The sequence below is a fragment of the Aythya fuligula genome, chromosome 2 (assembly GCF_009819795.1).
Source record: "Aythya fuligula isolate bAytFul2 chromosome 2, bAytFul2.pri, whole genome shotgun sequence".
In the NCBI taxonomy this organism is placed as follows: Eukaryota; Metazoa; Chordata; class Aves; order Anseriformes; family Anatidae; genus Aythya; species Aythya fuligula.
Window position 1 is genome coordinate 112,235,801 of NC_045560.1, and position 24,716 is coordinate 112,260,516.

The 24,716-nt window shown below is 36.1% G+C and overlaps 1 protein-coding gene across 4 annotated transcripts in view; it reads right to left on the minus strand.

The window, feature by feature from the left end:
* Window positions 1–879: 879 nt before the first annotated feature.
* SNTG1 (syntrophin gamma 1) overlaps window positions 880–24,716 on the minus strand; it is a 370,856-nt gene continuing 347,019 nt past the window's right edge. For all 4 annotated transcript variants that reach the window (XM_032180786.1, XM_032180789.1, XM_032180787.1 and 1 more), the window contains 2 exons: window positions 19,510–19,620; window positions 880–7,295 (listed from right to left, as the gene is read on the minus strand). In XM_032180786.1, coding sequence (XP_032036677.1) covers window positions 7,137–7,295; window positions 19,510–19,620 — 270 coding nt within the window. In that variant the 3' untranslated portion in view covers window positions 880–7,136. The remainder of the gene's footprint in view (window positions 7,296–19,509; window positions 19,621–24,716) is intronic.

Genomic DNA, 24,716 nt, shown 5'->3' on the forward strand with positions numbered 1-24,716 from the left:
AGCAGACCTCGCTTCTCCACACTGAAAGCTCAAGAAGGGCACAAAAGATATGCATGCAAAAAATGTGCTGCAATGTTCCTCAGTTGTTGAAAATGTACAATGCTTCTTAGCTAACCACTGGGTCTCCTTTTCTCCCCATCCATGCCTTCAGTCATGGAAAAAGTCAAACAGAATTGAACTGATCAAGGTTGGCTTTGTTCTAATAGTGGCAGCACTGTTTGAAAATTGTTACATTGCAAAGATGTACCAGAAAATACCTTCAGGCATTGCAGTATCAGGCCCAGGAACACTCCAACCAACACTAAGCATTTAAATGTCAATGGTAAAATAATCTGATTGTTGAAGGGGGTGAGCTTCATAGCCAGGGGGAAAAGAGAGGTATTTAGAAATCTTAGTCAGACTTTGAGTGGGTGACTTGTGTTGTGGAAATGATCATACAAGTGAGCAATTGTCATTATTTCTATCAAATAATCAGTTGAATATGGTGGTAGGCAATAACAGTAGCACCCCTGGTTCTTCAAGTATTCTCTTGATCTCTCAGACTTGACTTTCAATTATATAAAACTCATACACTCTATGACCGAATGCAAAAGATTAGTTAAAAAGTATTTATTTTCTACATTTTTCTGTTATGTTCTGTTACAAAAAGAAACAAAACAAAACAAAACATAACAAAAACAAAACAGAAGATAGCGTTTTATTAGTGGTACATTAATGAGCTTAAACAACTAAGTGACGTGTTCGTCACAAATACATATTACAAACAACCACAAAAACATAACTGAAAATGAAATAAATAAATTGAATATTTTTTCTTCAGTTTTTAATATTTATAAAATATATAGCACTTTCTATTACATTTTTTCATTCATTTTTGTTCATAACAAATTAAAACTTATGACATATATTGCAAATGTGCTTAAGGATAAGAATAATTAAAAAATCAAAATTCTGGAGGTATGAAATAGTAAATCAGTTAATGTTCATCAATTTATTATCATATATCCAGATTGTGCATATCCTGCAAAAATAGCCATTTCTTCAACTAATATACATATTTCTTTATAGTATTATAAGATTAAGTTTTTAAATGTAAAGCTTCATGGATTTATGCTTCTGTTTTATAGTTGTGCCTAATGTGTAACTTTCATTAATATATACTGAATATTTTCCATTAGTATATACTAATATATACACACATACGCACACACACACACACTATGCATTATATATTAGTATATACTGAATAATGAAAGCATTTCTGTAATATATAGTTGGGATTTTTGTAGAAAAAGTTGTTGAAAGTGGGAGACGTGTATAATAACAATGAAAACCGGCTAGGTTAGCTAAATGAAAGCATTTAGTTTTACATTATTCAACATATTTTAATAGACATGGAATGTACTGTAATAATATACAGAATCTAAATAGAAATTTATTTGTATTCCAGTATCCTTGTGTTTTTCCCTCTAATTCCAACAGAATATGAATTGCCATCTCCACTGAACATCCTGAAAATGGGAAAAGGAGTCAAGAAAGTAGAAATTTGTTGACATTATAGACTTAATTATAGGAAAACTACTAAAATTGCATTTAAGATCTGTCCTAGTCAGGAAAGCACTTAAGCTCAGGTATGACTTTAGCCTAAATGTTAGTCACAGACTACAGCATTCCTCCGGTACATGGATGCCCTTGCCATACTGCTTACTGTCCCCTGGCTGTATCAGATGTTTAGAGGCTCCCTTATGTAGCTGAGTGAATGCAGTTTTGCCATCTGTCCAGAGCAAAGGGTCTGAGGGGACACAGCAGTGTTTGTGGGGATGTCAGAGTGAATTTGCAGGTATGCATTTGTGATAGACAGGAAGAAAGACACAGCAGGGAGAGGGCTGACCAGCACCATGTAACCTACTTGCAGTCAGTAATTTCCCTTTGTGGCAAGGGAAAAGGGCAACGCAGGATAGTTTGGCATGGGCTTTTGTCAGCTGCTTTCTTCTTTAAAAGAAGGTTCAATTAAGCCCTTTGCTGCAGCACCACATCCTGTCCCAGGCACTAGGCTCTGTCAGACTGCACAAGGAAGCTCAGCTTTCTGGGGTCCTTCCAGCACCCACAGTGCATGAACATCAGCCACCGTGCAGAGAGAAAGGGCTCTCACCAGGACCCAACAGCCCTAGTGTTTCAGGGGGATTCTGACTTTCAACTTGCTTTAGTCAGGTCATATGGACTGAATGTCCATTAGCAGCTGGAACTCATGAGGTGTGATGCTGGTTTAGCTTCAGCTTAAAAACTCATTTTGTGTGTTTATTGCCTGCTCTGCAAAATGCACAGTGAGAGGCAGTGGGCAGGAGCCTGACTTCAAAAGCACATTGCTGATGCAATTGAAAACATGAATGTGACTGCATCTACAGTGCAGTGGCTACCTACAACTACAGTGGCTACTGTAGTTAGAGAGAAACACACCTTCAGAGTCCTAACTTGTGGTCCTGCCTTGTATTGCCCTTTTGAGAGCCTCAAGTTCTGTACTGAGCATCTACGGCAGGTGCTAAAATTTAGGGAATTTGGGTGAGCGCCTCGGATGTCCAAATCTGAAGGTTTTAAATTGTCCAAGGATGAACATTTTAAAATCAGCTTGAGCTTTTTTTCCAGAAACTACACTTTCTCAGGGACCAGACCCTTTAAGGGAATGGAAAGTGCAGTACAGGAGTTAGTGTTTAATAGTAATAAATTTGCATTTTCCGTAGCATTTCTATGTCAGAATGAAAACTGATCTTTCTTTTTGGCATAGGGAATACTAGAGGGTGCTTAAACAACAGCAAAGCTACTGAATTTTAAGGGCAGCAGCTGTACATTTAAAAGATCTTCAGCCTTTTTAATATTTATCTTGATGTAGGAAACATCTTAAGGCATTGAATAAGATAAATCGTATTTAAAATAACAGGATGTAGTAACTACAACCGCCTAGTCCACTGTGAGATGTTCTGATAAAGTTAAAGCACACAAAGTAAATAAGTATATTTTCATGGGATTAAGTACTAATTTGTAAAATAATATTTTTCAGTAATTTCTTCTCAAAGCATATTGATATTGTATATTATTATTTTACATTTTTATGAATTATAGTTTGAATAACCAAAAGTTCAAATTACTGGTTTTCAAAAATAATCAACTTACAACTGGTTCGTGTCCACAAAACTCCTACTGCACCTACTTAAAAAAAAAATAAAATGACAAACATTTAAAAATATCCTGATTTTTATTTCAAAAATGCCTTCATGCTACTGGTTTGCAAATCTCTTTTGAAAATCTGTAACTATATCTTTAAACAGATGTAGGAAACAAAATGTATTCATTCACTGATGAAATTCAGAAAAACATGTATATAAATCTGCAACACTTTCATAAAAGATTATGTTAACACTATAGCCTCGCTTATGGTTAGTTCTGTGGAAGAGTCAGATTATCTGAATTCAGATTATCTGAAATTTCAATCATGAAGCAAATCAAATAAACCCAAATATATTTTGTTATATTTAAGAGTATGTTACATTTGGTATGTTATAAAATATAATTTCAATAGTCACATACCATAAGTATAAACATTTTTTTTTAATTAAACTTATTCAAGAATATAATACATAAAGAGAACAAATTATTTTTTACTCTTTGACTTTGTTTGTTCTTTTATATGTCAAATATTTGCTTTAATTTTCATACAAATTTTTAGCAAGAGACGATAGTTCTTTATAACGGTTTTTTCTTCATATTCAGTGGGCTGTGTTGACTTACAAAATGCATGGATTCATTATATGTTATATGTTAAATGAGAGCAATATAAAGCCTGGCTTTTTACGTATACACATGAGGTTCACAATAATTTAGAATCTTCTTTGTATATTTATATGAAATATGTAGATATTTAAATTAAATCTTGTTGTTTCAGGATTAGGTATTACACATTGTTTGAAATTTTCCCTCTTGTTTCAAGGCTGAGTTTCTGACCAACTTGCCCCAAGAGGGCAAAGCTGAATACTGTGAGGTCAGTGCCCAAGCCCCCCAAACCTCCCATTTACAAACCAGTGCTGACATGTAGCCAAGGCTATGGCATTTTATGCTCTCTGAACCACACTTTTATCTTCTTGAAATGAAAAATTTGATTAAGCCCCAACAGTTCAGCTCTTTTAAAATAAAATAAATAAATAATAATAATAATAATAAAAAACAACTACAACAACAACAACAACAAATGCAGTTCTAATTTGTAGGCTAGTGTTTGTCTCTTAAATATTGTATATTTAATGCCCAGTTAAAAAATTCTTATTGATGAGTATATCAGTTCTACAAACAAAATTCATGACAAAGTTCTTTAGGATACCCTAGTAGAGTCCAAGCCTATTAAGTTCATGTCATGAGACCAGTTCTACACAGGAAGCAAATTATTTATTTACTTACTTATTTTTCGCTTTCATATCACAGAATCTCTTAATCTACTGCAATTTGCAATAGCATACTTTCTGCTGTTGTGGATAAACATTATGCTCACTTAACTGTATTAAACATCTCTTAAATAACTCAGTTTCAGTGGTGCAATTCTGCTTGTCATATGAGCTGGTTGAAGGAAAAACATTCAACTGGCAGTTGATTAATTCTAGATTCTGCTATTACCTGCAGAGCACATATTACTGAGGTGTTGGCATATGCCAACACTGGGATGGCTGAATGCCACAACAACACACTAACAAGAAGGAGATGATCTGTGAGTACAGAGGGGGAGAACTGTTATTAACAGATTCTGTTTTCATTCTGTTTCCAGCATTGTCAGTGCTCTGTCAAAATTTGCTTTTCTAGTACATGCTTTCTTGACAAGGACATTGCCTGAGTTACCATCAGTAAACCCCTTTGAATGTTGTAGTTTTAGATTTAAAACATCTGGCACTTATAATCTCCCACAAACAAACTCAAGATCTTATGGACAGCCACAGCATTATTACTTGTGAAGCAAAGACCAGGATCTGACCCCCTTATTTAGGGAAGCTTCATGTAAACAGGATGATAACTATGAAAATGATGAATATTGTTGACATTTAAAACAGCTGGATAATAGCTGGATAATGACACTATTCAATTGTATTTAGCATAGGATGTGAATCACAAACTGAAAATTTTTAATGCTGTAACACTAAAAGATGTACTAATGTACTAATGTACATCTTTTAGGAGATGTACTAATAAGAAGTAAGCACCTACTGATTGATAGTCATTTGGAAACAATACAGAGTTGCCAGAAAACATTTTTTTCAGATTATTTGGTTATAATTTGAATTCAGATTCTAGTACATATATAACTAGAATCTTCTGCTATCAGCTTTACTTCAATTCCCCATTTTGCAGGGACACTTTCTCACACACAGAAATCCAAATATTTCTACTGCAAAGCAAAAAAACAGATGCATAATTTGCCACTGTGGTTCATTCATTTTTTGTGTCTGCATTACATTTGAATTGTTCCCATTGTGAAAAAGCTTTTCTCTGGCTTCTCTTATGAAGTTTTCCTTATTTTAACATATAAAAGTGGATGTGAAAGATTTTCTCTTTCTGCTACACATGAGAGATTGTGTCCCTAACCCTTCTATGAGTATTTATAACAAGTTTAATTGGGGAAAAACAAACAAACAAACAAACAAACAAAAGGATTTCAATATAATAAATAGAATCTCCAGAAAGTATTATTTAAAATCTTATGCACACACTAAATCTGCACTAACTGTGTTCTCTGCAGTCTTTTAGGTTTATATCCTGTTTGGCCAAAACACCATACTACCTCTTTTGCTCTTATCCCATATATGCTCATATCCCATACGTGCTCCCACCACTTTGCCATCTTCATTGATGTGTGTAATAGCAAAAAATTAAATTATTTTGTAAAATTATATTTAAATAAAGTTATTAGTTATGAATGTACAAATCCTTCAAGTTTCATCAATAAATGAAACCCTGGAACTAGTATGGATGATATGTAGTTGAGGGTGATGTATTTTTAATATACAAAGACATTATGCATTTTCATCTATTCTATTGTTACAGGTTATTTATTTTATTCCTGTCTCTTACTAGCAATATATAAAAAGAAATTATTAAGAATTCAAAAGTTGGACTCATTTTTCAAGCATATTTCAAACTCCTATTTTGTTGAGATCCTGAGTGGAACAAAGGTTAAACATGGGAACAATGTATTAGGTGGATTATGTTTGAAACAAATTCAACAGCTAAGTCTTGTGAGCAAAGACTTCTAGATTTACAGAACTTAGTTAACTAAAAAAAAAAAAAAGGAAAAGTAAACAGCAGACGCGATATTTTACACACTTGCACTTAACTTGTAATTAAAATAGAATACATATCACATTATCATCACTTGAAGAACAGGGACTTAATCGTGGAAGAAGGGTTATGTTTTGTTTGTTGGTTGGTTTTGTTTTTGTTTTTATTCTATATGCCAGTCAATATGGCTATATTTTGTTATTGTTAGAATAAAAGAACAAAATAGAAAAAGTAGCATGACTCCATACTTCATGTATGGACACAAGTATGGATTTACAACAATGCTTAAAGTGCTTTCTTATTTGAGGAGATACTTACACAAATGTCTTTTCATGCTCATCTCCTTGTCACCATGTACTATATGCTTGTTGCTTGCTCTTATGTCATTTATAACACAATCATTCGGTATTAAGTTCATACTCAGAGTTTAGCATATTGTCATAAAAAAATCTGAAAACAGGAAAATGACAATTCTATTTGTGTATTATTACAGCCATTTGAAAATTTTATTAAATACTGAAGTGCTTCATTGCATCATTTATTCCTTTGCTTCCAATGTTGCTTAAAGCACTATCTAAGTACAAATAGATCATACTAAAAGCATATCCATCCTATTCTGGAGTTTTGGCTAGGATTATTTACTGGTGTCTTGCAGAACAGAGATGAATTTATGATCCCATGTGACCATCTATCTGCTGATGCTGCAAGATGTCTTGACTCCAGGATTGGTTTCCACGTACATGGTTCACCAAAGGTCTACATCTTATGAATATTTATACACTGTTGCGTCTTTTTCTTAAGTGGCAGTGCTGTAATGTGAGATATCAAGTAGTATACTTTAATTTGCCAGTACCAGAAGTTGTGGGAGCAGCAGAAGTTGTGGCTTGACTGCCTACAAACAAAGGGTCCAAACAAGCCACTTTGGCTGCAAAGAATGAGTGGATACAGTGAAGGACTGCAAACAGGTTGGAAAACTCCAGCTCCTGGAAGTGAAAACAAAAAGATTTAAAATGAATCAAAAGAAGACCTCAAAAATATACACCCAGGAATGAACTGTGATTCAAATACAAATAATTTTAATAGTTTGACATAATTCTGCTGATGTGCCTGAAAATTCTCCCTTATAGAGACTTAGAGACTGAGTTCTCTCTATTCTGTAAATAATTGTTTAGATGCTGATATGGACCATTTTCTGATTAAGTGCTTCCACAGAAATATGAGGTCCTGCCTGGTAAAGAAGGCATGAGACAATCATACAGTCCATTTTCCCCCTCATTTTATTAATACAAATCTGGCACATTTTGCAGGTTGATTTATTTAAAAATTAAATGAGTGCACCATAACATATATCTACTGTATATTCAATGTAGCCACAAAGTTCAGCAGTGTTGATTTCCACATATGTCACATTTATGTTATATTACCTCACCACACTGGTAACTATTATTTCACCTATGTTGAGTCTTCATTTTTTTTTTATTTTTTTTTAAGACATTTTTAAAATGTGCTACTATCATACAGTGATATTCTGGCTCTGTCTTCACTGAGGCAAATATTATTATTGGACCAAAAATTAGGAACAGACTTCATGTTTTAAACTTATTAGCAATATTAGACAAAGACATTCTTGTTCTACTTTAATTTACATTACTTTATAGCTCCTCAACTGAGACTTTCTTAGACACTACAAGAGAGGAAATAAATAAAAAATACATTTTTTTAACATATTTGCTCCTTTGTGTCTAATTGACTTTTCCTGATCAATGAGATCATGATGATAACTTTATTTTTTATTTTTTGTTCTTTTTTTTTTTTTTTTAGGGTTTCTTCAGTATGTGTTTTTGGTGTTGATATTTAATCAATAAACATCTGCTGTATTTGAAAGCAGATACTGAGGTATTTGAATACGTACATTTGTAGTGATGGTGGTGCAGAGTTGCCATCTTTTTTCTTTGATTCTCCATCTATGTAAATTTCTGTACTGAAGCCAGCAACAGGTATCTGTCCTATTTGTCTTTCTGTCCAGCACTGATAGTTGATGTTTGACAAAAATTTGTGTTTTTTTTTTTTTTTGTTGTTTGATATTATTGTGAATTCAACAAAAAATGATAAAATTCTAAAAATTTCATTAACATGCAATTTTCTGCCTCCTGACCTTTCCTAGAAGATGTTGCTTTACATATTTCATGGAGACATTCACAAATCCCTTATCTGCAAGGGGTATCAACTGCCTGAAAGCAGAGGGCTATGTGTGCCGAATATCCAGTGATGTACTAGATGAGTGGAGCTTTGTTCAACTCTCTTACAACCTGAGCAGATGTACTTTGGACATGCTCAGAAATTAATTTTTAATTGCTCATAAGCTTCTTTAACATCCCCTAAGTACTAATTCTCATTAAGGAAGATAAAGTTTCACATACCTTCCACCTGTGTCCATTTAAAAAATCTGTTTAGAGACATTTTCATTTTAAAATACTAAGCCAGAGGTTCCCCCAATCCCTTTTTTTTTTTTTTTTAATGGAACTTCAAGAAACATGTCATTTAAATTAAGTTATTTTCCAGTTAACCCCTTTTTATTAATATCTTTCTGGTACTATAAAAATAAAACTGAAGCTTAAGATGAGAAAATAATTTAGTGGAACATGATATCACTTCTGTGTTATCTGTGAAAAGACTACCTTCTTGTCTATGTTTCAACAGAGCAAATCTATTAAAACGAATAGTACAGTTTGAAAATTGTTCGAGTCAATTAGGTAATCCTACTAGCTGAAAGTTCTTATGTACATCATAATTATGGCTACTGGGCACTGAATTTTCACAGTGCATTAGTACAATTACAACCAGTTATCACAGGTGTTTCTGCAACAGTAACACAGTGGGAAGATCCATTGCTCAATGGACCTTCAATGAAACTGTGAGAGAAAACAGCACAGCTGCTGAAGGTCCCATTGGTTCACTATTACTGACAGTAATGACACAACACATTACCTTGATTGTAAAGACGAGCACTAACAAGTCAACAAATGTTAGATTGCTATTTGGCATGAAACATTATTCCTATTTCAGTGTCAATGTGTGTATCATGTCATGTACTGAATGAAATGGGAACCTCTGTGATCACAGAATTTAGCTTGGTACACACATTCAAGGTGGTTTAGGTGGAGACTCCAAGTAACATCAGCTTGATTAAGAGAGACACATTATTTTATTTTATTTTTTCCCTCACACCAGCTAATCAAAATAACCAAAATCTGTGAATCTCTTTAAAGACACATAGCTTGTGTCCTGACTGTGCAGGGCAGAATTCCCACCCTTGTGATTCCCACCCTTGTGATTCCCACCCTTGTGACCCATCCTTGTGCCACTTCTTCCTAGAAGGGCGGGTGCCTCAGAAGGAAAAAGAGGGATCACATACAAACTCTGCTACAAGCACGCTTCACATTAACATTGGAAATAGAAGAAATGTGAATCAAAGTAAGCTGATATTGGTTTGCAGTGAGTACATACAAGCCTGATTAAAGTCTGCAGCTTAATTCAAAGGAGTCTAATTGCTGGAATGGGATCCATCAGGAGCAACATTTTTCTGGACTAGTCACAAGAAATCTTAATGAACAGATAAAGGTTCACAAAAAGCTGCTGACAGACAAAACATTCCCTCGCTTGTGTTGAGAACTTTCACTTTTAAATCTCCATGGGTCTGCAGTACTGCATGATGGAGGGGAGCCCACAAGTTTTTCTGCATACCTAGCCCCCCCTTTTTGTTTTTGTATATACTCTGTTATCAGTCATCTGCTTGTATGAATATACTTTCATCTAGCAGAATATTGTGTATTCCACACCCAGGTTCAAATAAACAAACAAACAAACTTTAAGAAACTTAAATAAATATGCTATCAAGCTATAAAGGGTGCCACCTATAGGGAAAAGCAGATACTCTGAATCCTCAAAAAGCAAGGAAATCCAAACTTCATCTATTTGTTCATGTACAAGAATACAATTTACTGTTATTCCAATTTCAGACTGTTGTCTGTACCCATCACCAACAACCCCACTCTTCCAAAAATACCACTATACCCTCTTGGGCTCCATTCACCTATCTCTTGACCAATCTATTCTCACCCAACATTGTTGTCATTACACCAGGCATTACCAGACTATTAATCTGAACATTTGCAGTTTCTGTAGAGGACAATATAAGTCAGTAAAAAGGTGTGTGAGAAACATAAAGTCATTGAGCATGGCCAGAAGTGTATGAAAATTCTAGTAAACTTACACAAAGAAAATCTGGATGGACAAAACAAAGGTGGAAAAAAAAAAGGAAAATTAAGACGGGTCCCAAATGAAAAAAAAAGTACAAATTGACTATTATTGCATTATATTAATTGTGTAACTACGTAAACTGTACATCTACAAAACTGTACATCTACAAAATCAAACAACTGTTAGTTTGTAAGTATTCATGTTTTTGTCACAACAAATCTCTTTAATCCTTATATAAACTGCTGATATGTGAAGATATTTGCTGCTTCATCAAATATGATGTTAAATAGTCTCTCTATATTAGGATAGAATCTGATTTAAACAGATATGAAACAGATATTCCATGTGCAAGATGCAGGGAAACTAAAAACTAAGACACAAATACCTACGCAGTTCAGAAATCTGAACTCAGAATTCAGTCACTGCAACTGAGCAATCACTCTATAAAAATCTGAAGGATGTATACTTAAAACCCATTTAAAGCTGATATTCTAAATTTGAAGCACAGTGTGATGCTCACATAAAAAACATCAAGGCTAAGAACAAGGATTAAATTAAAATTATACTTTGGAGAATATACTTGAAATGAGCAGAAATATCACCCTGGAAAATCGTAAAAGCATTCATCATGACACCTTGCAATGCACTTGAAAGCAAGTATTTTGTTCACATTTGCAGGAGTAGTAATTCAGGCTATTTTTCTTATTATAGATTATATTTCTATATAAGCTAATTTCAAGTACAAATTAAATAACATTAATTACTATTAATGTATTATTAATTAATTAGTATTAATAATAAATTAAATTAAATTTAAAGTTCTTTTGCTGATACCATAGTTTTGCCCAGTTGAATAGATCTACATTAGCTGATTTCTCTGCTCACCTCTGTTTCATAACGTTCTCAGTTCAGGGAATCATCTAGTCTGTGAAAAAAAGCTAACCTGATACAGTATAGCTGTAGGTGTCTTTGTCACAGTATAGGTGATTTTGGCCAAGTTTTGCTGAGAAAACTGTTCAGCTGTGAAAAATCCCTTGAAGTTCAGAAAGGTGAAAGCACAGAGAGAAGTGTAGTTTTGGGGATATATACCATGCCTTGTTTTACAGTGGGTGAAATGTAAGGTCATACTTTTGCTCAGTCCAGTTCTGTAGGTCTATTGCTATTCTAATTTACTAAGTATCAAATTCTTGCCTTTGTAATGGGGAAATTACTGTGTTGTGTGTTTATTTACAAAATATAAGTGGAAATTGCATGTAGTAAAAAATCAGCAATAATCCTGCTTTATATATATATCTATATATTCCATACTGTGATGGTTGGGAGTCTATATGTATGGAAACGGAATCTCTCATGGATTTAATACACATTTTGTCAGGAAGGAAAAAAACAAACAAACAAACCAAAAACAACAACAAGACAAAACAAAACAAACAAACAAACAACAGTTTTCATTGCAGTGGTCCACTCTTTGGCCAGGTAAAATTAAAGAGTACAGTGCTGTGAGTTTATGTGCTGAGATTGTGCTAATTTCTGGAAGCTGCTATGATGCTGGAAAAACGTTAACAGATCACTAAGCTATAGCTAAAGAAATAGATAAATAGATAGCAAGGTGCCTAAATGAATCCTTTTTGTGTCTTATAGATGAGAAATAAACTCTCTCTTCTGTGTTTATCTTTTCAACCCAAAAGAAAAGGCAGAGGGACATCCAGTATCTTCTTCTTGCATCCCCCCAGGGGTAACTGCACCTGCTACTTCCCTGAAGTGCCTGTACACCAATGCACGGAGCATGGGAAATAAACAGCATGAGCTCGAGATCTGTGTTCGGTCGTGGGGCCACGATCTCGTTGCGATCACTGAGACGTGGTGGGACAGCTTGCATGACTGGAGCACAGTCATGGAGGGCTATGTCCTCTTTAGAAAAGACAAGCAGGGGAGGCGAGGGCGTGGGATTGCCCTTTATGTGAGGGAGCAATTAGAGTGTACCCAGCTCCAGCTGGAGGAGGGTGAAGGACAAGTGGAGAGCTTGTGGGTAAGAATTAATGGGTGGGCTGGTATGGGAGACACGGTGGTGGGGGTCTACTACAGGTCTCCAGATCAGGAGGAGGAAGTCGATGAGGCCTTCTACGAGCAGCTGCTAGTGGCCTCATGATCATGAGTGCTGGTCCTCATGGGGGACTTCAATTACCCAGACATCTGCTGGGTAAGAAACTCGGCCAGGCATGAGCAGTCCAAACAGTTCCTACAATGCGTTGAGGACAATTTTCTGCTGCAGGTGGTGGAGGAGCCAATGAGGCGGGGGGTGCTCCTGGACCTCGTTCTTACCAACAGAGATGGCCTTGTTAGGGATGTGAAGGTTGGGGGCAGCTTGGGATGCAGTGACCATGAGATGGTGGAGTTCCAGATGGAACTAGGCAAAGGAAGTAAGGCTAAAAGCAGGATTGCTACCCTGGACTGTTGAAGAGACAACTTTGACCTCTTCCAGGACCTGCTTGGGAGTATCTCATGGGACAGGTTGCTAGAAGGCAAGGGTGCTTGTGAGAGCTGGGCTACATTTAAGCAGCACTTCTTCCATGCTCAGGATCGGTGCATCACCAGGAATAGGAAATCAGGGAAGAGGGGCAGGAAACCCGCGTCGATGAGCAAGGAGCTCATCAATAAGATCAAAAGGAAGAGGATGGTCTATGAAATGTGGAAAAAGGGCCTGTCCTCTTGGGAGGAGTATAGATGTGTTGTCAGGGCCTGCAGGGATGCGACGAGGAAGGCTAAAGCCCGCCTAGAGAAGAGGCTTGCGAAAGAGATAAAGGATAATAAGAAGGGTTTTTTCAAGTATGTAAACAGCAAGAGGAAGCCTAGGGATAATGTGGGTCCCTTGCTGAATGAGGGGGGTATCCTGGTCACGGGAGACACTGAGAAGGCAGAGATACTGAATGCTTTCTTTTCTTCAGTCTTTGCTCCAAGGACACTCCCCCAGGCCTCCTCGCCCCTAACAATAGGACAAAGGGTCTGGGAAATGGAGGGCTCCCCCCTGGTGGACATGAGAGTGGTTCAGGAGTGTCTGAGTGGGCTCAACACACACAAATCCATGGGTCCCGATGGGATGCATGCGCGTGTGCTAAGGGAGCTGGCAGATGTGATCGCCAAACTGCTCTCTATCATCTTTGAAAGGTCCTGGAGAATGGGTGAGGTGCCTGAAGACTGGAGGATAGCCAATGTCACTCCGGTCTTCAAGAAGGGCAGGAAGGAGGATCTGGGAAACTACAGGCCAGTCAGTCTCACCTCTGTCCCTGGAAAGGTATTGGAACAGCTTGTTCTGGATGCCATCTCCAAGCAATTGGAAAAGAAGGTTAGGAGGAGTAGTCAGCATGGATTCACCAAGGGGAAGTTGTGCTCGACCAACCTCATTGCCTTCTATGATGGCATCACCAGCTGGGTAGATGGGGGGAGAGCAGTGGATGTCATCTACCTGGATGTCATCTACCTTGACTTTAGCAAGGCTTTCAATACTGTCTCCCATGACATCCTACTAGCAAAGCTGAGAAAGTGTGGGATAGATGAGTGGACGGCAACGTGGGTTGAGAACTGGCTGACTGGACGAGCTCAGAGGGTGGTGACCGGTGGAGAAGAGTCCAGCTGGAGGCCTGTGACTAGTGGTGTTCCCCAGGGGTCGGTGCTGGGTCCGGTCTTGTTCAACATCTTCATCGACGACCTTGATGAGGGAATAGTGTCTGCCCTCAGCAAGTATGCCTATGACACAAAGCTGGGAGGAGTGGCTGACATGCCAGAAGGCTGTGCTGCCATTCAGCGAGACCTGGACTGGCTGGAGAGATGGGCAGGAAGAAACCAAATGAGATTTAATAAGAGCAAGTGTAGAGTCCTGCACCTGGGAAGGAACAACCACATGTATCAGTACAGGCTGAGGGATGACCTGCTGGAGAGGAGCTCTGAGGAGAAGGACCTGGGGGTCCTGGTGGACGACAGGTTGACCATGAGCCAGCACCGTGCCCTTGTGGCCAAGAGGGCTAATGGGATCCTGGCGTGCATTAAAAAGCGCGTGGCCAGCAGGTCAAGGGAGGTGATCCTCCCCCTCTCCTCTGTCCTGGTCAGGCCTCACCTGGAGTACTGTGTCCAGTTCTGGGCTCCCCAGTACAAGAAAGACAGGGATCTCCTGGAAAGAGTCCAGTGGAGGGCCACAAAGATGATTCGGGTCCTGGAGCATCTTCCTTATGAGGAAAGGCTGAGAGACATGGGTCTGTTCAGCCTGGAGAAGAGAAGGCTGAGAGGGGATCTCCTCAATGTATATAAATACCTGAGGGGTGGGGGACAGAAGGATGTAGCCAACCTCTTGTCAGTGGTTTGTGGGGATAGGACAAGGGGCAATGGCTGCAAGTTAGAACACAGGAAGTTCTGCACTGACATGCGAAAAAAATTCTTCACTGTGAGGGTGACGGAGCATTGGAACAGGCGGCCTAGGGAGGTTGTGGAGTCTCCTTCTTTGGAGATATTCAAGGCCTGTCTGGACACCTACCTGGGCAGCCTGCTCTGAGCAACCTGCTTTGGCAGGGGGGTTGGACCTGATGATCTTTTGAGGTCCCTTCCAACCCCTACAATTCTGTGATTCTGTGTTTCTGTGACATGTAGGCTGCATGTTCTGTCATGTCGATAGCTCCATCTTGTAGCTCTCAGTCTGAAAAATTCTGTCTGACTGTGGAAACCTGTGCAATATCTCCTGCTGAGTGACAGCTGGGAAATAACCTACGGATTGGAAGGTCTAAGGGATACCAATGATTAATGTTACCCCTAAATAGTTTTTGTCTCAGAAACTACTTAGACCTCACCTTGGAGACCTACAAGGTCACGTGTTTCCAGGCACACTGCCATGGACACACCACTGTGACCTATGGTGATCACTGTTCAGATTTTTCAGACTGGAATTGTTCAAGTCTACAGGGAAACAATTCCTTTATTCTACACTATGCATCTTTATAGTAGCATAATACTGTTTCAGAGAGGCCAAAATGAAGAGGGAAAAAAAAATAATTTGGAAGTATTTTCAGATTATTTAAGAGAATGAGTCAAATGTTTAAACATGTTAAATGATTTTTAAGTTTAAAAGAATCATTCCTCATTGAACAGTAACTAAATATATAACATATGATGCCATTTTGAATGTTGTTAAGTCAGGCATGAAGCCTAATAAGAACTTTGACAGCATATATAGACTTCAGTGTCAGTAAAGAACTTTCTATCAGTTAGGAATACAGTAGGAATGTAAGTCTGGCAGCAAGTGTGTTTCTCAGAAACCAAAACAAACCAAACTAAACCAAAAAAAAAAAAAAAAAAGGAAAAAAGAAAAAAAGAAAAAAGCTGTCTGATGAAAGGATGAAAGGATGTCATTCTGCATTTTTTCTCAGAAAACGTATTTTTCTGGGATTCTTGTAACATTAACAGGGATGTATTTATTATTAACAGATATATTTATAGAATAGAAACAAATGTATCTAAATTTTGGATCAGTATTAAATATCTAAGCACTCTGACACTTAATTTTCTAGATCATGAATCAATGTTCTAGATCTAAAGGATATTATCACACAGGCACAACATGACGCAGGCACACATACCTGGGCTGAGATACACAAGATGTGCAGCATTGTACATAGTGATGACTGGAAGCATTTGGATTTTGATAATTCATATTCTTACAGGGAGGAATTATATGATGAAGCCAGTATCATTTAAATAGAAACAAAAAATAAATCTGTGCCAGGGCCATTTCACATTTTCAAGGTGCAGCTGAATTATACTGCATTAAATACATTAATGCATCTTGTCAGTGCCAGAGCTGAAACTGAGATGGAGTAAAACAGGCACTGGAGATACAAAAAGCAGGAGTCTCAAATCAAGTACACACAAACCATAGCAGGTTCTGCATGGAGCATGTTACCATTGATGATGAAGAGGAAAAAAGTACTCTCAGTTCTAGCAACTTTATTTAGCTGCATCATAGTTATCTGCTATGTCCTGCTTCCTTGTTACCATTTGGGAATGCAAAAGTGACGAGTCTTAATATGCTGAGGTAATAGTTCCTCAGATGTTTTTTTTTTTCTTTCAACAGTAAGCTCTCATCCTACTATATTCTGATAATTCCCCATATAATATAACTCACAGAAAATTATATTTATCTCAAGTAAATGTTACCCTCTATTTTCCCCTTATAACAGTGGGTCTCCAGGACATGCATAATACAGAGTTTCATTTAACAGTCGATGATAGCTTTGGATATGAATATTCAACACAACCTTTAACAGATGTTTTAGAAAATTCCCATAGTCTGATTCCAAATGAAGCCTTCATACAGCATGCATGAAACCTGGCATTACAAATATTTCTGAAAATCTGATTAACATTTCCTAATGACTAGAGAGTTCCCTGAATAGCTATTTCTGTAGCTCTGTAATGCTAGCAAATTCCAAAAAAAATACCACCTCTTCTTGTGCTGAGTAGTGCTTTAAATATTTGAAAGGCTCAATAGATACACAAGAGGGATATCCACAGAATTTTAAAGTAAGCAAAGTTAAAGAAATATGACCTAAGAATCTTTTCCTTCATTTTATAGACAAGTTTACCCATACTTCTTAGACTAAGCCACATACTTCATTTATAAACAAAATTGGAAGTCCTTTCTATAGCACCTCACTCACTGGAAGTCCTTGCTCATAGCACCTTCCAAAGACTACACAATCTGCCATTCTTTGATCATGTTGTAACTGGTATATTTTGATCACCAACAAAACTACATAAAAGTAAAAATATATATATATATTTCCAAATTGATCAACAAGAAAGTTTAAACTTTTAAGAAATAGAAGTAACTAGAAAACAAGATAGCATGTTAGTTAGGATGCTAGTAAGGTTGTATAATATTCTGCCTTCACAAGGTAGAAGGTAGAATTTTTACCTTGATAGAAGGTAGAAAGATGACATTCCTTAGAAATTAAGCTCTGTTCATTTCAGCTGGGAACAACAGTCAGTCCCATAAAGTACCAAGTTATCTCCAAGTATTAAAAAGTGATTTACATTACAAATTTAATTCAAATCAGGAAACATTTTGATGAAAATTATTTTTCTTCTTCCAAATCTAGATTTCGTACTATACACTGTTTTTAATTTGGGGCAGGGCAGGGCAGGGCAGGGCAGGGCAGAGCAGGGCAAGGAAGGGAAGGGAAGGGAAGGGAAGGGAAGGGAAGGGAAGGGAAGGGAAGGGAAGGGAAGGGAAGGGAAGGGAAGGGAAGGGAAGGGAAGGGAAGGGAAGGGAAGGGAAGGGAAGGGAAGGGAAGGGAAGGGAAGGGAAGGGAAGGGAAGGGAAGGGAAGGGAAGGGAAGGGAAGGGAAGGGAAGGGAAGGGAAGGGAAGGGAAGGGAAGGGAAGGGAAGGGAAGCACTATTTGACTCTTGGATTCCGAAGAAAATTCTGAGAAATATTATTGCATCATTAACTTAGATAGTCCTAAAATGTTGTGTTAACATAATAGTAATACAAGACAGATATCAGAACAGAAATGACAAGTTTCATCCTTCAGCTGTATTCAGGAGCATGGTAATAGTTTCATATTATTTGCTTAACAGAAAAATCATCCTTAAAGCTTTAGCCTGCCTTTGTTTCTTATTAGTGAAGAAAACATCTTTAGTATTAAAACATTTTCTGAAGAAAACAGGAAGAAAATATTTATCCTTGAGAAGGAAAATATGATTGTATTGAAAGACACAGTCCACCATACTTCATTGCTGTTGATATAATGGAAGCTTTTACTTTATACCTAAAAAAATATATACTTTATTATATTAAGTATAACATTCAAAATCAAGTAAATAGCTGTTCAGTGAAGAAAGGAAAGGAAGGAAGAATAGCTGCTTAGTGTTCCTTAGCTGTTTGTGTTTAAACTCTTGATTGCCCAAAATACAATGCCCTGTTTCTTAGCATATGTTCTAGCATTATGTTCTGTTTTTTTAGCCCCTTTAGAAAACAATGTATTTAACCATTTCCTCTTTCCTCACAGAATGCTATTGCATTTATACAGCAATTTTTTCTCTGACATAGACATGAACAGGAAAAAACATATACTAAGTGCTTCAAAACCAAGGCATAAAAGACATCCAAGCAAAAATATTTAGGATCATGAAAATATTGGGATTCTAGCCAAAAAGACCTCTGATTCAGACTCTAAGGCAGTTTCAGTCATCAGTGAGCCTTGTAGATCACTTGTCCTCACATACATTGGGATAGTAAATGCACTGTTCTCAAAAGACAGACATAAAACTAGGCATAAATATCTCAGGTGACTGTTTTTGTAAATCAACTGTTGAATCAAAAGCACAACTGAAAATGCAACTTTTCTAATTTTGAATTAGACGCAGACACAAAGATTTGATGACAACTTCTTGTAATGGGTTTTATGTTTAATCCACGCTTTTTTTTTCTCTGAGAAATAAAAACAATGTTAGACCCTTGCTGGATTGTCTGACCAAACTGACTAAAGGATACGTTTTGCACCATTTCATGATACAAGTATAGGGTGAGAGGGCATTTAAACTCTAAGCCATCTTTATCAAAATGATTAATAGTCTTAATAGTCTTTGCAAACATGCCTAAAAATATATATATCAATAATATATACATACACACACACATATATATTATTGATATATATACTTTTAGGCATATATATATTTAATGTAATGGAGCCCTTTAAAAGACTATATCTACCAAAAATCCAAACAGTTCATTCAGATTTCTTTGTTTTTCTTTAAATTCATTGACTGCACACATTGATCTAATACTTTTAATTAATTTAGTTTAATTTACTCCTCCTGTCTCCTAGATGCTTTAATAAATGTTTTAATGTATATTGACATTCTAAAAGAGAACACGTTGTTTTTACCTTTGCTTCAATTTGTTTAGTATCTGTGTTTTGAAACAAGAATTTGATTTTGCTCTTCCCATCATCTGAAGAACCTTTGAGCTGGGAAAACTTGTACCTCCAAAGTACAGCCTAGAGGTGGGGAAAAAAAAAAAAAAAAAAAAAAAAAAAAAAAAGAACAAGCATTATTATGGTGAACTGTAATAGAAACAGCTAATGCCCTTCTAGGGGAACTTTTAACCTCTCAGTGGTACATCATTAAACCAAATGAATATTACATATGGGTGTAGCATACTTTAGCAGTGTCCGATTGAGATCAGTCAGACTACATTTGTGAAATGTACTCTGAAATCCCTCTAACTATATTTAATCAAAATCTGTCATGCCCGAAGCCAAAGATTTTTCCTCTGAAGATCTGTGGATTCCCTGAGCCATCTGAGGCAATAACCTGTCACAAAATTTCTCCTTTCACAGGAACAATATTATTATTAATAATAATCTAGTTGTATTTCCATAAAGTGTATATCAAATTAAAACCAAATATATTTAAAATGACAAATAACAATAGGAAACCTTATAATGAGAAGTCATTTTGAGTTTACTTATGAAATCTCCAGTAAGAAATTTAAGCAGATCATAAATTCTAAGTATTAGTGACCATTCAAGTCTTTAAATTATTAATTAAGTTGTGTCGTGTTGATAAAAGGCAGATTTCTCTACAGAATAAACATAGAATTAAAAAAAATAAATCTATAAAAATGTCTGTTTATTATATCTCATGTGGATTTATATAGACAACTGCAATTTATATAGACAACTTTTATAAAAAACTGCATTTCAAACTCTATTTTCCTAGAAGTGGAAAAGAGCTGTTTATTATAAATACTTTCAGCTTCATTAAAAGATATTTTCTCCTGCAGGTATTTTGAAGCAGTATCATTTTTCATTGTGATTTCAGTATTATTTCACATAATTATAAGGTCAACCTCACTCATATTGTGCTGCTGCTTTTAGGAGACATTAATTTCACATGCAATAATTTCACATGACTTTTGTTGTTGTTGTTGTTAATGGTTTGTAAGTAAATGAATTCATTTCAGTGGATTAGCATGATGCTTCCATCTGTGTCTTTTGACTATATGTATTACATGATTTAATATATAGTTAATATTAAACAGAATATGAGAGGTCAAATTCTCAACTTTCCTGAGCACAGGAAGGTCCCTTTGCTTCAGGATGTCTTTATTTCTTGTTGCTAATAAGCTTCAAAAATCTCCAACATGCAACAAGTTAAAGTTTGCTACATTTATATTGTCTAAGTAGATGGGGGGTGGGTGGGTGGAAGGGACAATATCTTAACTGTGCACAGTACACAATGAAAGATTTATTTTCCAGTAGACGTTTGCAATTGTATATAACAAAAAAAATCTCTCTATATTTGTCCATTTCTAGTAAAAAAAAATAAGCTTAGCACCACTTTCATTCTCCAAGTGTATGTGACAAGTGATCTCTCCTCTACCATAAACAGAATTAAAGACATTCTGTTTCAGATAAACTAGAGGAATTTGGCAATTTATGTGAAACTATATCATATTTGTTTGATTTGCTGTCCTCCTGAGCACACCACTCTGTGCTACAAAAAATAGAATAGCTTCCTTGATCTCTAAATGTGTGCAATTCCTTTCAGATGGTTTAAATAATGACATTTATTTATGTACTGTGGAAAATGAGTAAAAAAATAAATAAATAATAACCCCCCCCCCAAAATACTCAGGTGGTCATACTTCCTACCTACATAGTAATGTCTGTTTTTACAGACCTATGTTACTCCACGAATCTTGTCAGAAAATCAAGAGTACATCCTTTCCACAGGAACACCAAACCTATTTAAGCATGTCATTTCCTAAATGAGAAACATAAGGTCGTCTCTTTATCTCATCTTTATCTCTGGAGAACCACAAATAAATGTACTAACCCCTTTCTCTTTGCTGATGTATGGTGAGGCCAGGAGAGAGGTGCAGTTGTAAAAAGGATCCTCAGTTGGGCAGTCAAAATCCTGGGGTATCTGGCCTTACTCTAAATCAGATGAAGTCTGAGTGAAGATGAAGGATGCATAGAACTGCCACACTTTGGCATTTCCCATGTAGCTTTGCTACTCACTTCATTTTCATTCAGAGGATAGAGAATGATAGTCACACCAAACCACAGGCATGGTTCAGGAACACACTTCAGTTTATGCATAACTTCAGTATTGAGAGTCCTACTTAGCAATGGCTTTTAAGTACACTGCAAAATCAGGCTTGTAGTGCAGAGGGGGCAAAATCCTTCTAGAGACTACTCCCAACAAGATTGCACTTCTTACTTAGGATATCAAAACAAGTTCTGAGAACTGAGATCTCAACAGCATACTTTGCAAAGACTAAACCCTCTTCATCTAAAGTGTAAAGATTAAAAAGGCCATTGACTATGCATGAAATTATTCAGAAATGAAAGAACTATTTGTTTCTTTTGAGTGGTCTTCAACAAATTGCACACTTTTTTTTTTTTTTTTTTTTTTTTTTTTTTCCCAAAGAATTCCACATGAAGGAGGAATCTTTTTGTAAAAATAAGATTGGGGAAAATGCTGTGAGTTTTAAGTTATTAAGTCAGGAAAACAACATATTTCTAGCACTAAAAAAAGTCATCCTAGCTATTTCTTTTGTTCTAGAAAGAGAATTTCTGAAGGACAATTCCTTCATCCTGGTTTGAACTGGGATGAATACTGGTTCCTCCTGATACACTCTGGATGTGTATGCACCTCTCTGTTACATCAGAAGTGTAAAAGCTGGTTAAACTAGATGTCCAAATTCTAGCTAGCTCAAGTTAGGTGAATTAATTAAGCATATATGCAGTAAGACTCATTTAACTCCTGAGAAGCTAAATGCTGTGCTCTGTAGCCAGAACTGCACATTTCATGTGTAGTAGACGTACAAGATGCAGAATGATGTGACCCAGTAGTCAGACCACTCTTAAAATGTGGTACATTAGGGAACCCTGTGTTACTTCCTCTTGTGGTTTCATGTGTTCATTTTTAAGACCTGTTTGTTTGTTTTTTCATTATTGCAAAATGCTCAATCATTGAACAGGGATTAGACCTATCTTTTTCAGTGACTACCTCATAGTGACAAACTATAAAGAACAAGCAAGACCTACATGCCTAAATGCCCAGTTTCACAGTGATGTGCAGCTACATTACTGACATAAACACACAAGAGGCAGAGTTTCATATGTTGTTATCTTTCATGTTTCCTATGGTCTTATTTCAGTGTCACAGTGCTCATTGTGACTGCTTTGAATACTAATTTTAAAGGCTAATTCTCCTGCATGAGGAATACACATCTCCGGGGATACTCGTCTATACCACTGAATGATTTTTCCATGTTTTTGAGCATCACAATTCTTCAGAACTGTTTCCTAAGTGCTTGCCTCAGAGAATTAAATTAGGTTGAATTAATTTTGTACAAATATATATATTTATGTATAGACTGACTTTTGAGCAATAAGCACATTTGTAAAACATGTTGGCTTTTTGACAAATTAACAAAGAAATGGAGCGTGTGTCATATAAATTATTCTTAAATCAGTTTTTATGAATCATTTGTAAGGGAAGTCTGAATGTGTGTTGTTACTGAGCTCAACACTTTATAATACATTCTGACAGGGTTTCTTTTAGTTAAAAACAGCCTGTTCCTTTCTTTGTAAAATGTTCAGTAATTGTCCACATAGCCTACATCAATAACAGTTTTTTTACAGGACTGTGTATACTACTTTTAAGAAGTGGAATATTATTTTCACCCTAAAATAAATTTAACATGCGAACCAAGTAGCAATTACTTTTAAAGCACAAACTGTAGTGTTGTTGTTGTTGTTGTTGTTGTTTTAAATATTTTGTGGATGCTGGCATCAACTACTAGTTAGGATACCTCTCAAGTCGAGGCACAAAATCTTATTTCTTGACGGAGGATGATGATAACAACTCAATATATACTGTTTATCAGTGTGCCTTAGTTCCCTTTGGAAGGGAAATCTCAGCCTGTGATTAGAGACAGAACTTGACAATCACAGCAAGCACTCTGATTTAGACACTGGAGACTGAGATTATCGTATATACTGAAAATACCATCTGCTTCACAATTTGAATACATCCATTATGATCATGGAAAATATGACAAAGTTACATCCATGTATGGAAAAAAATGCATCATAAGACAGTCCCATCTGAGCCAATATGGTACGCACCATGTGTAACATTGAAAATAACCAAAAGAAATATATCCTTTCCCCAACTGTTACTCATAGATCACTTAGGCTGCATTTTACATTTTATAACACTTGAAAAAATAATCTCAAAGAATATAAGAATGTAATGCAAACAGATGAACAGTGCAGAAGAGCTGACAAATTAGATGCTAAGACCTCTCATGAGTTGATATTGCATTATGTAATCAAAAAATCATCAAAAAGCAATATCTTCATTGAAATTAATAGGATTATTATTATTTTTTGACATACTTGGGACCAAGATACCATACCATTTTAATGAGAAATATTTTCTTTACAAATAATTACTTCGGACTTATTTACTCCAGCATTTGTAGTAAAATTACTATTACCTTCTTCAAGTATTATTTTGTTACAATTACCCAAGGATGTTCTCTGCCTGCATATTTTTGTTTTATAGATAGGACATTAATGCAATACAAAAATTATACATGGAAGAAAACCTATTGATTTCAGTACCAATAACACTTTCCTGTGGTTCTCTACAGTCACAGAAATGAAGGGAATTTATGTTACTTCTTTTCTTAGCACTGGTGCTAAATCTAGAACAAAAATTCTGCAAGGGACCTCAGAAAATATTTTCATGATTGTATTATATGACAGTTTGCTACTCATTGCTGTCATTTCAGAATGCTGAGCTAAACTGCATTTTAAATTTTGATGAGGTATCACTTTTTCTGAAGATGCAATGAAAGAAAATTGATTCTCCTCTAGATAATTGTACCACAAAACTGGGAAATGCATCTTTATGTAGGGTGTGATGTTGGTTAGGGTTATGTTGGTTAGGTTTCAGTTTTGGTTTTGGTCAAGGGGCCTAAGACACCCTACAGAGAGACTGAATTATCAAATAATAATAATAATAAAATAATAATATATATATATATATCCATCTTTGTATTTTTATTTGC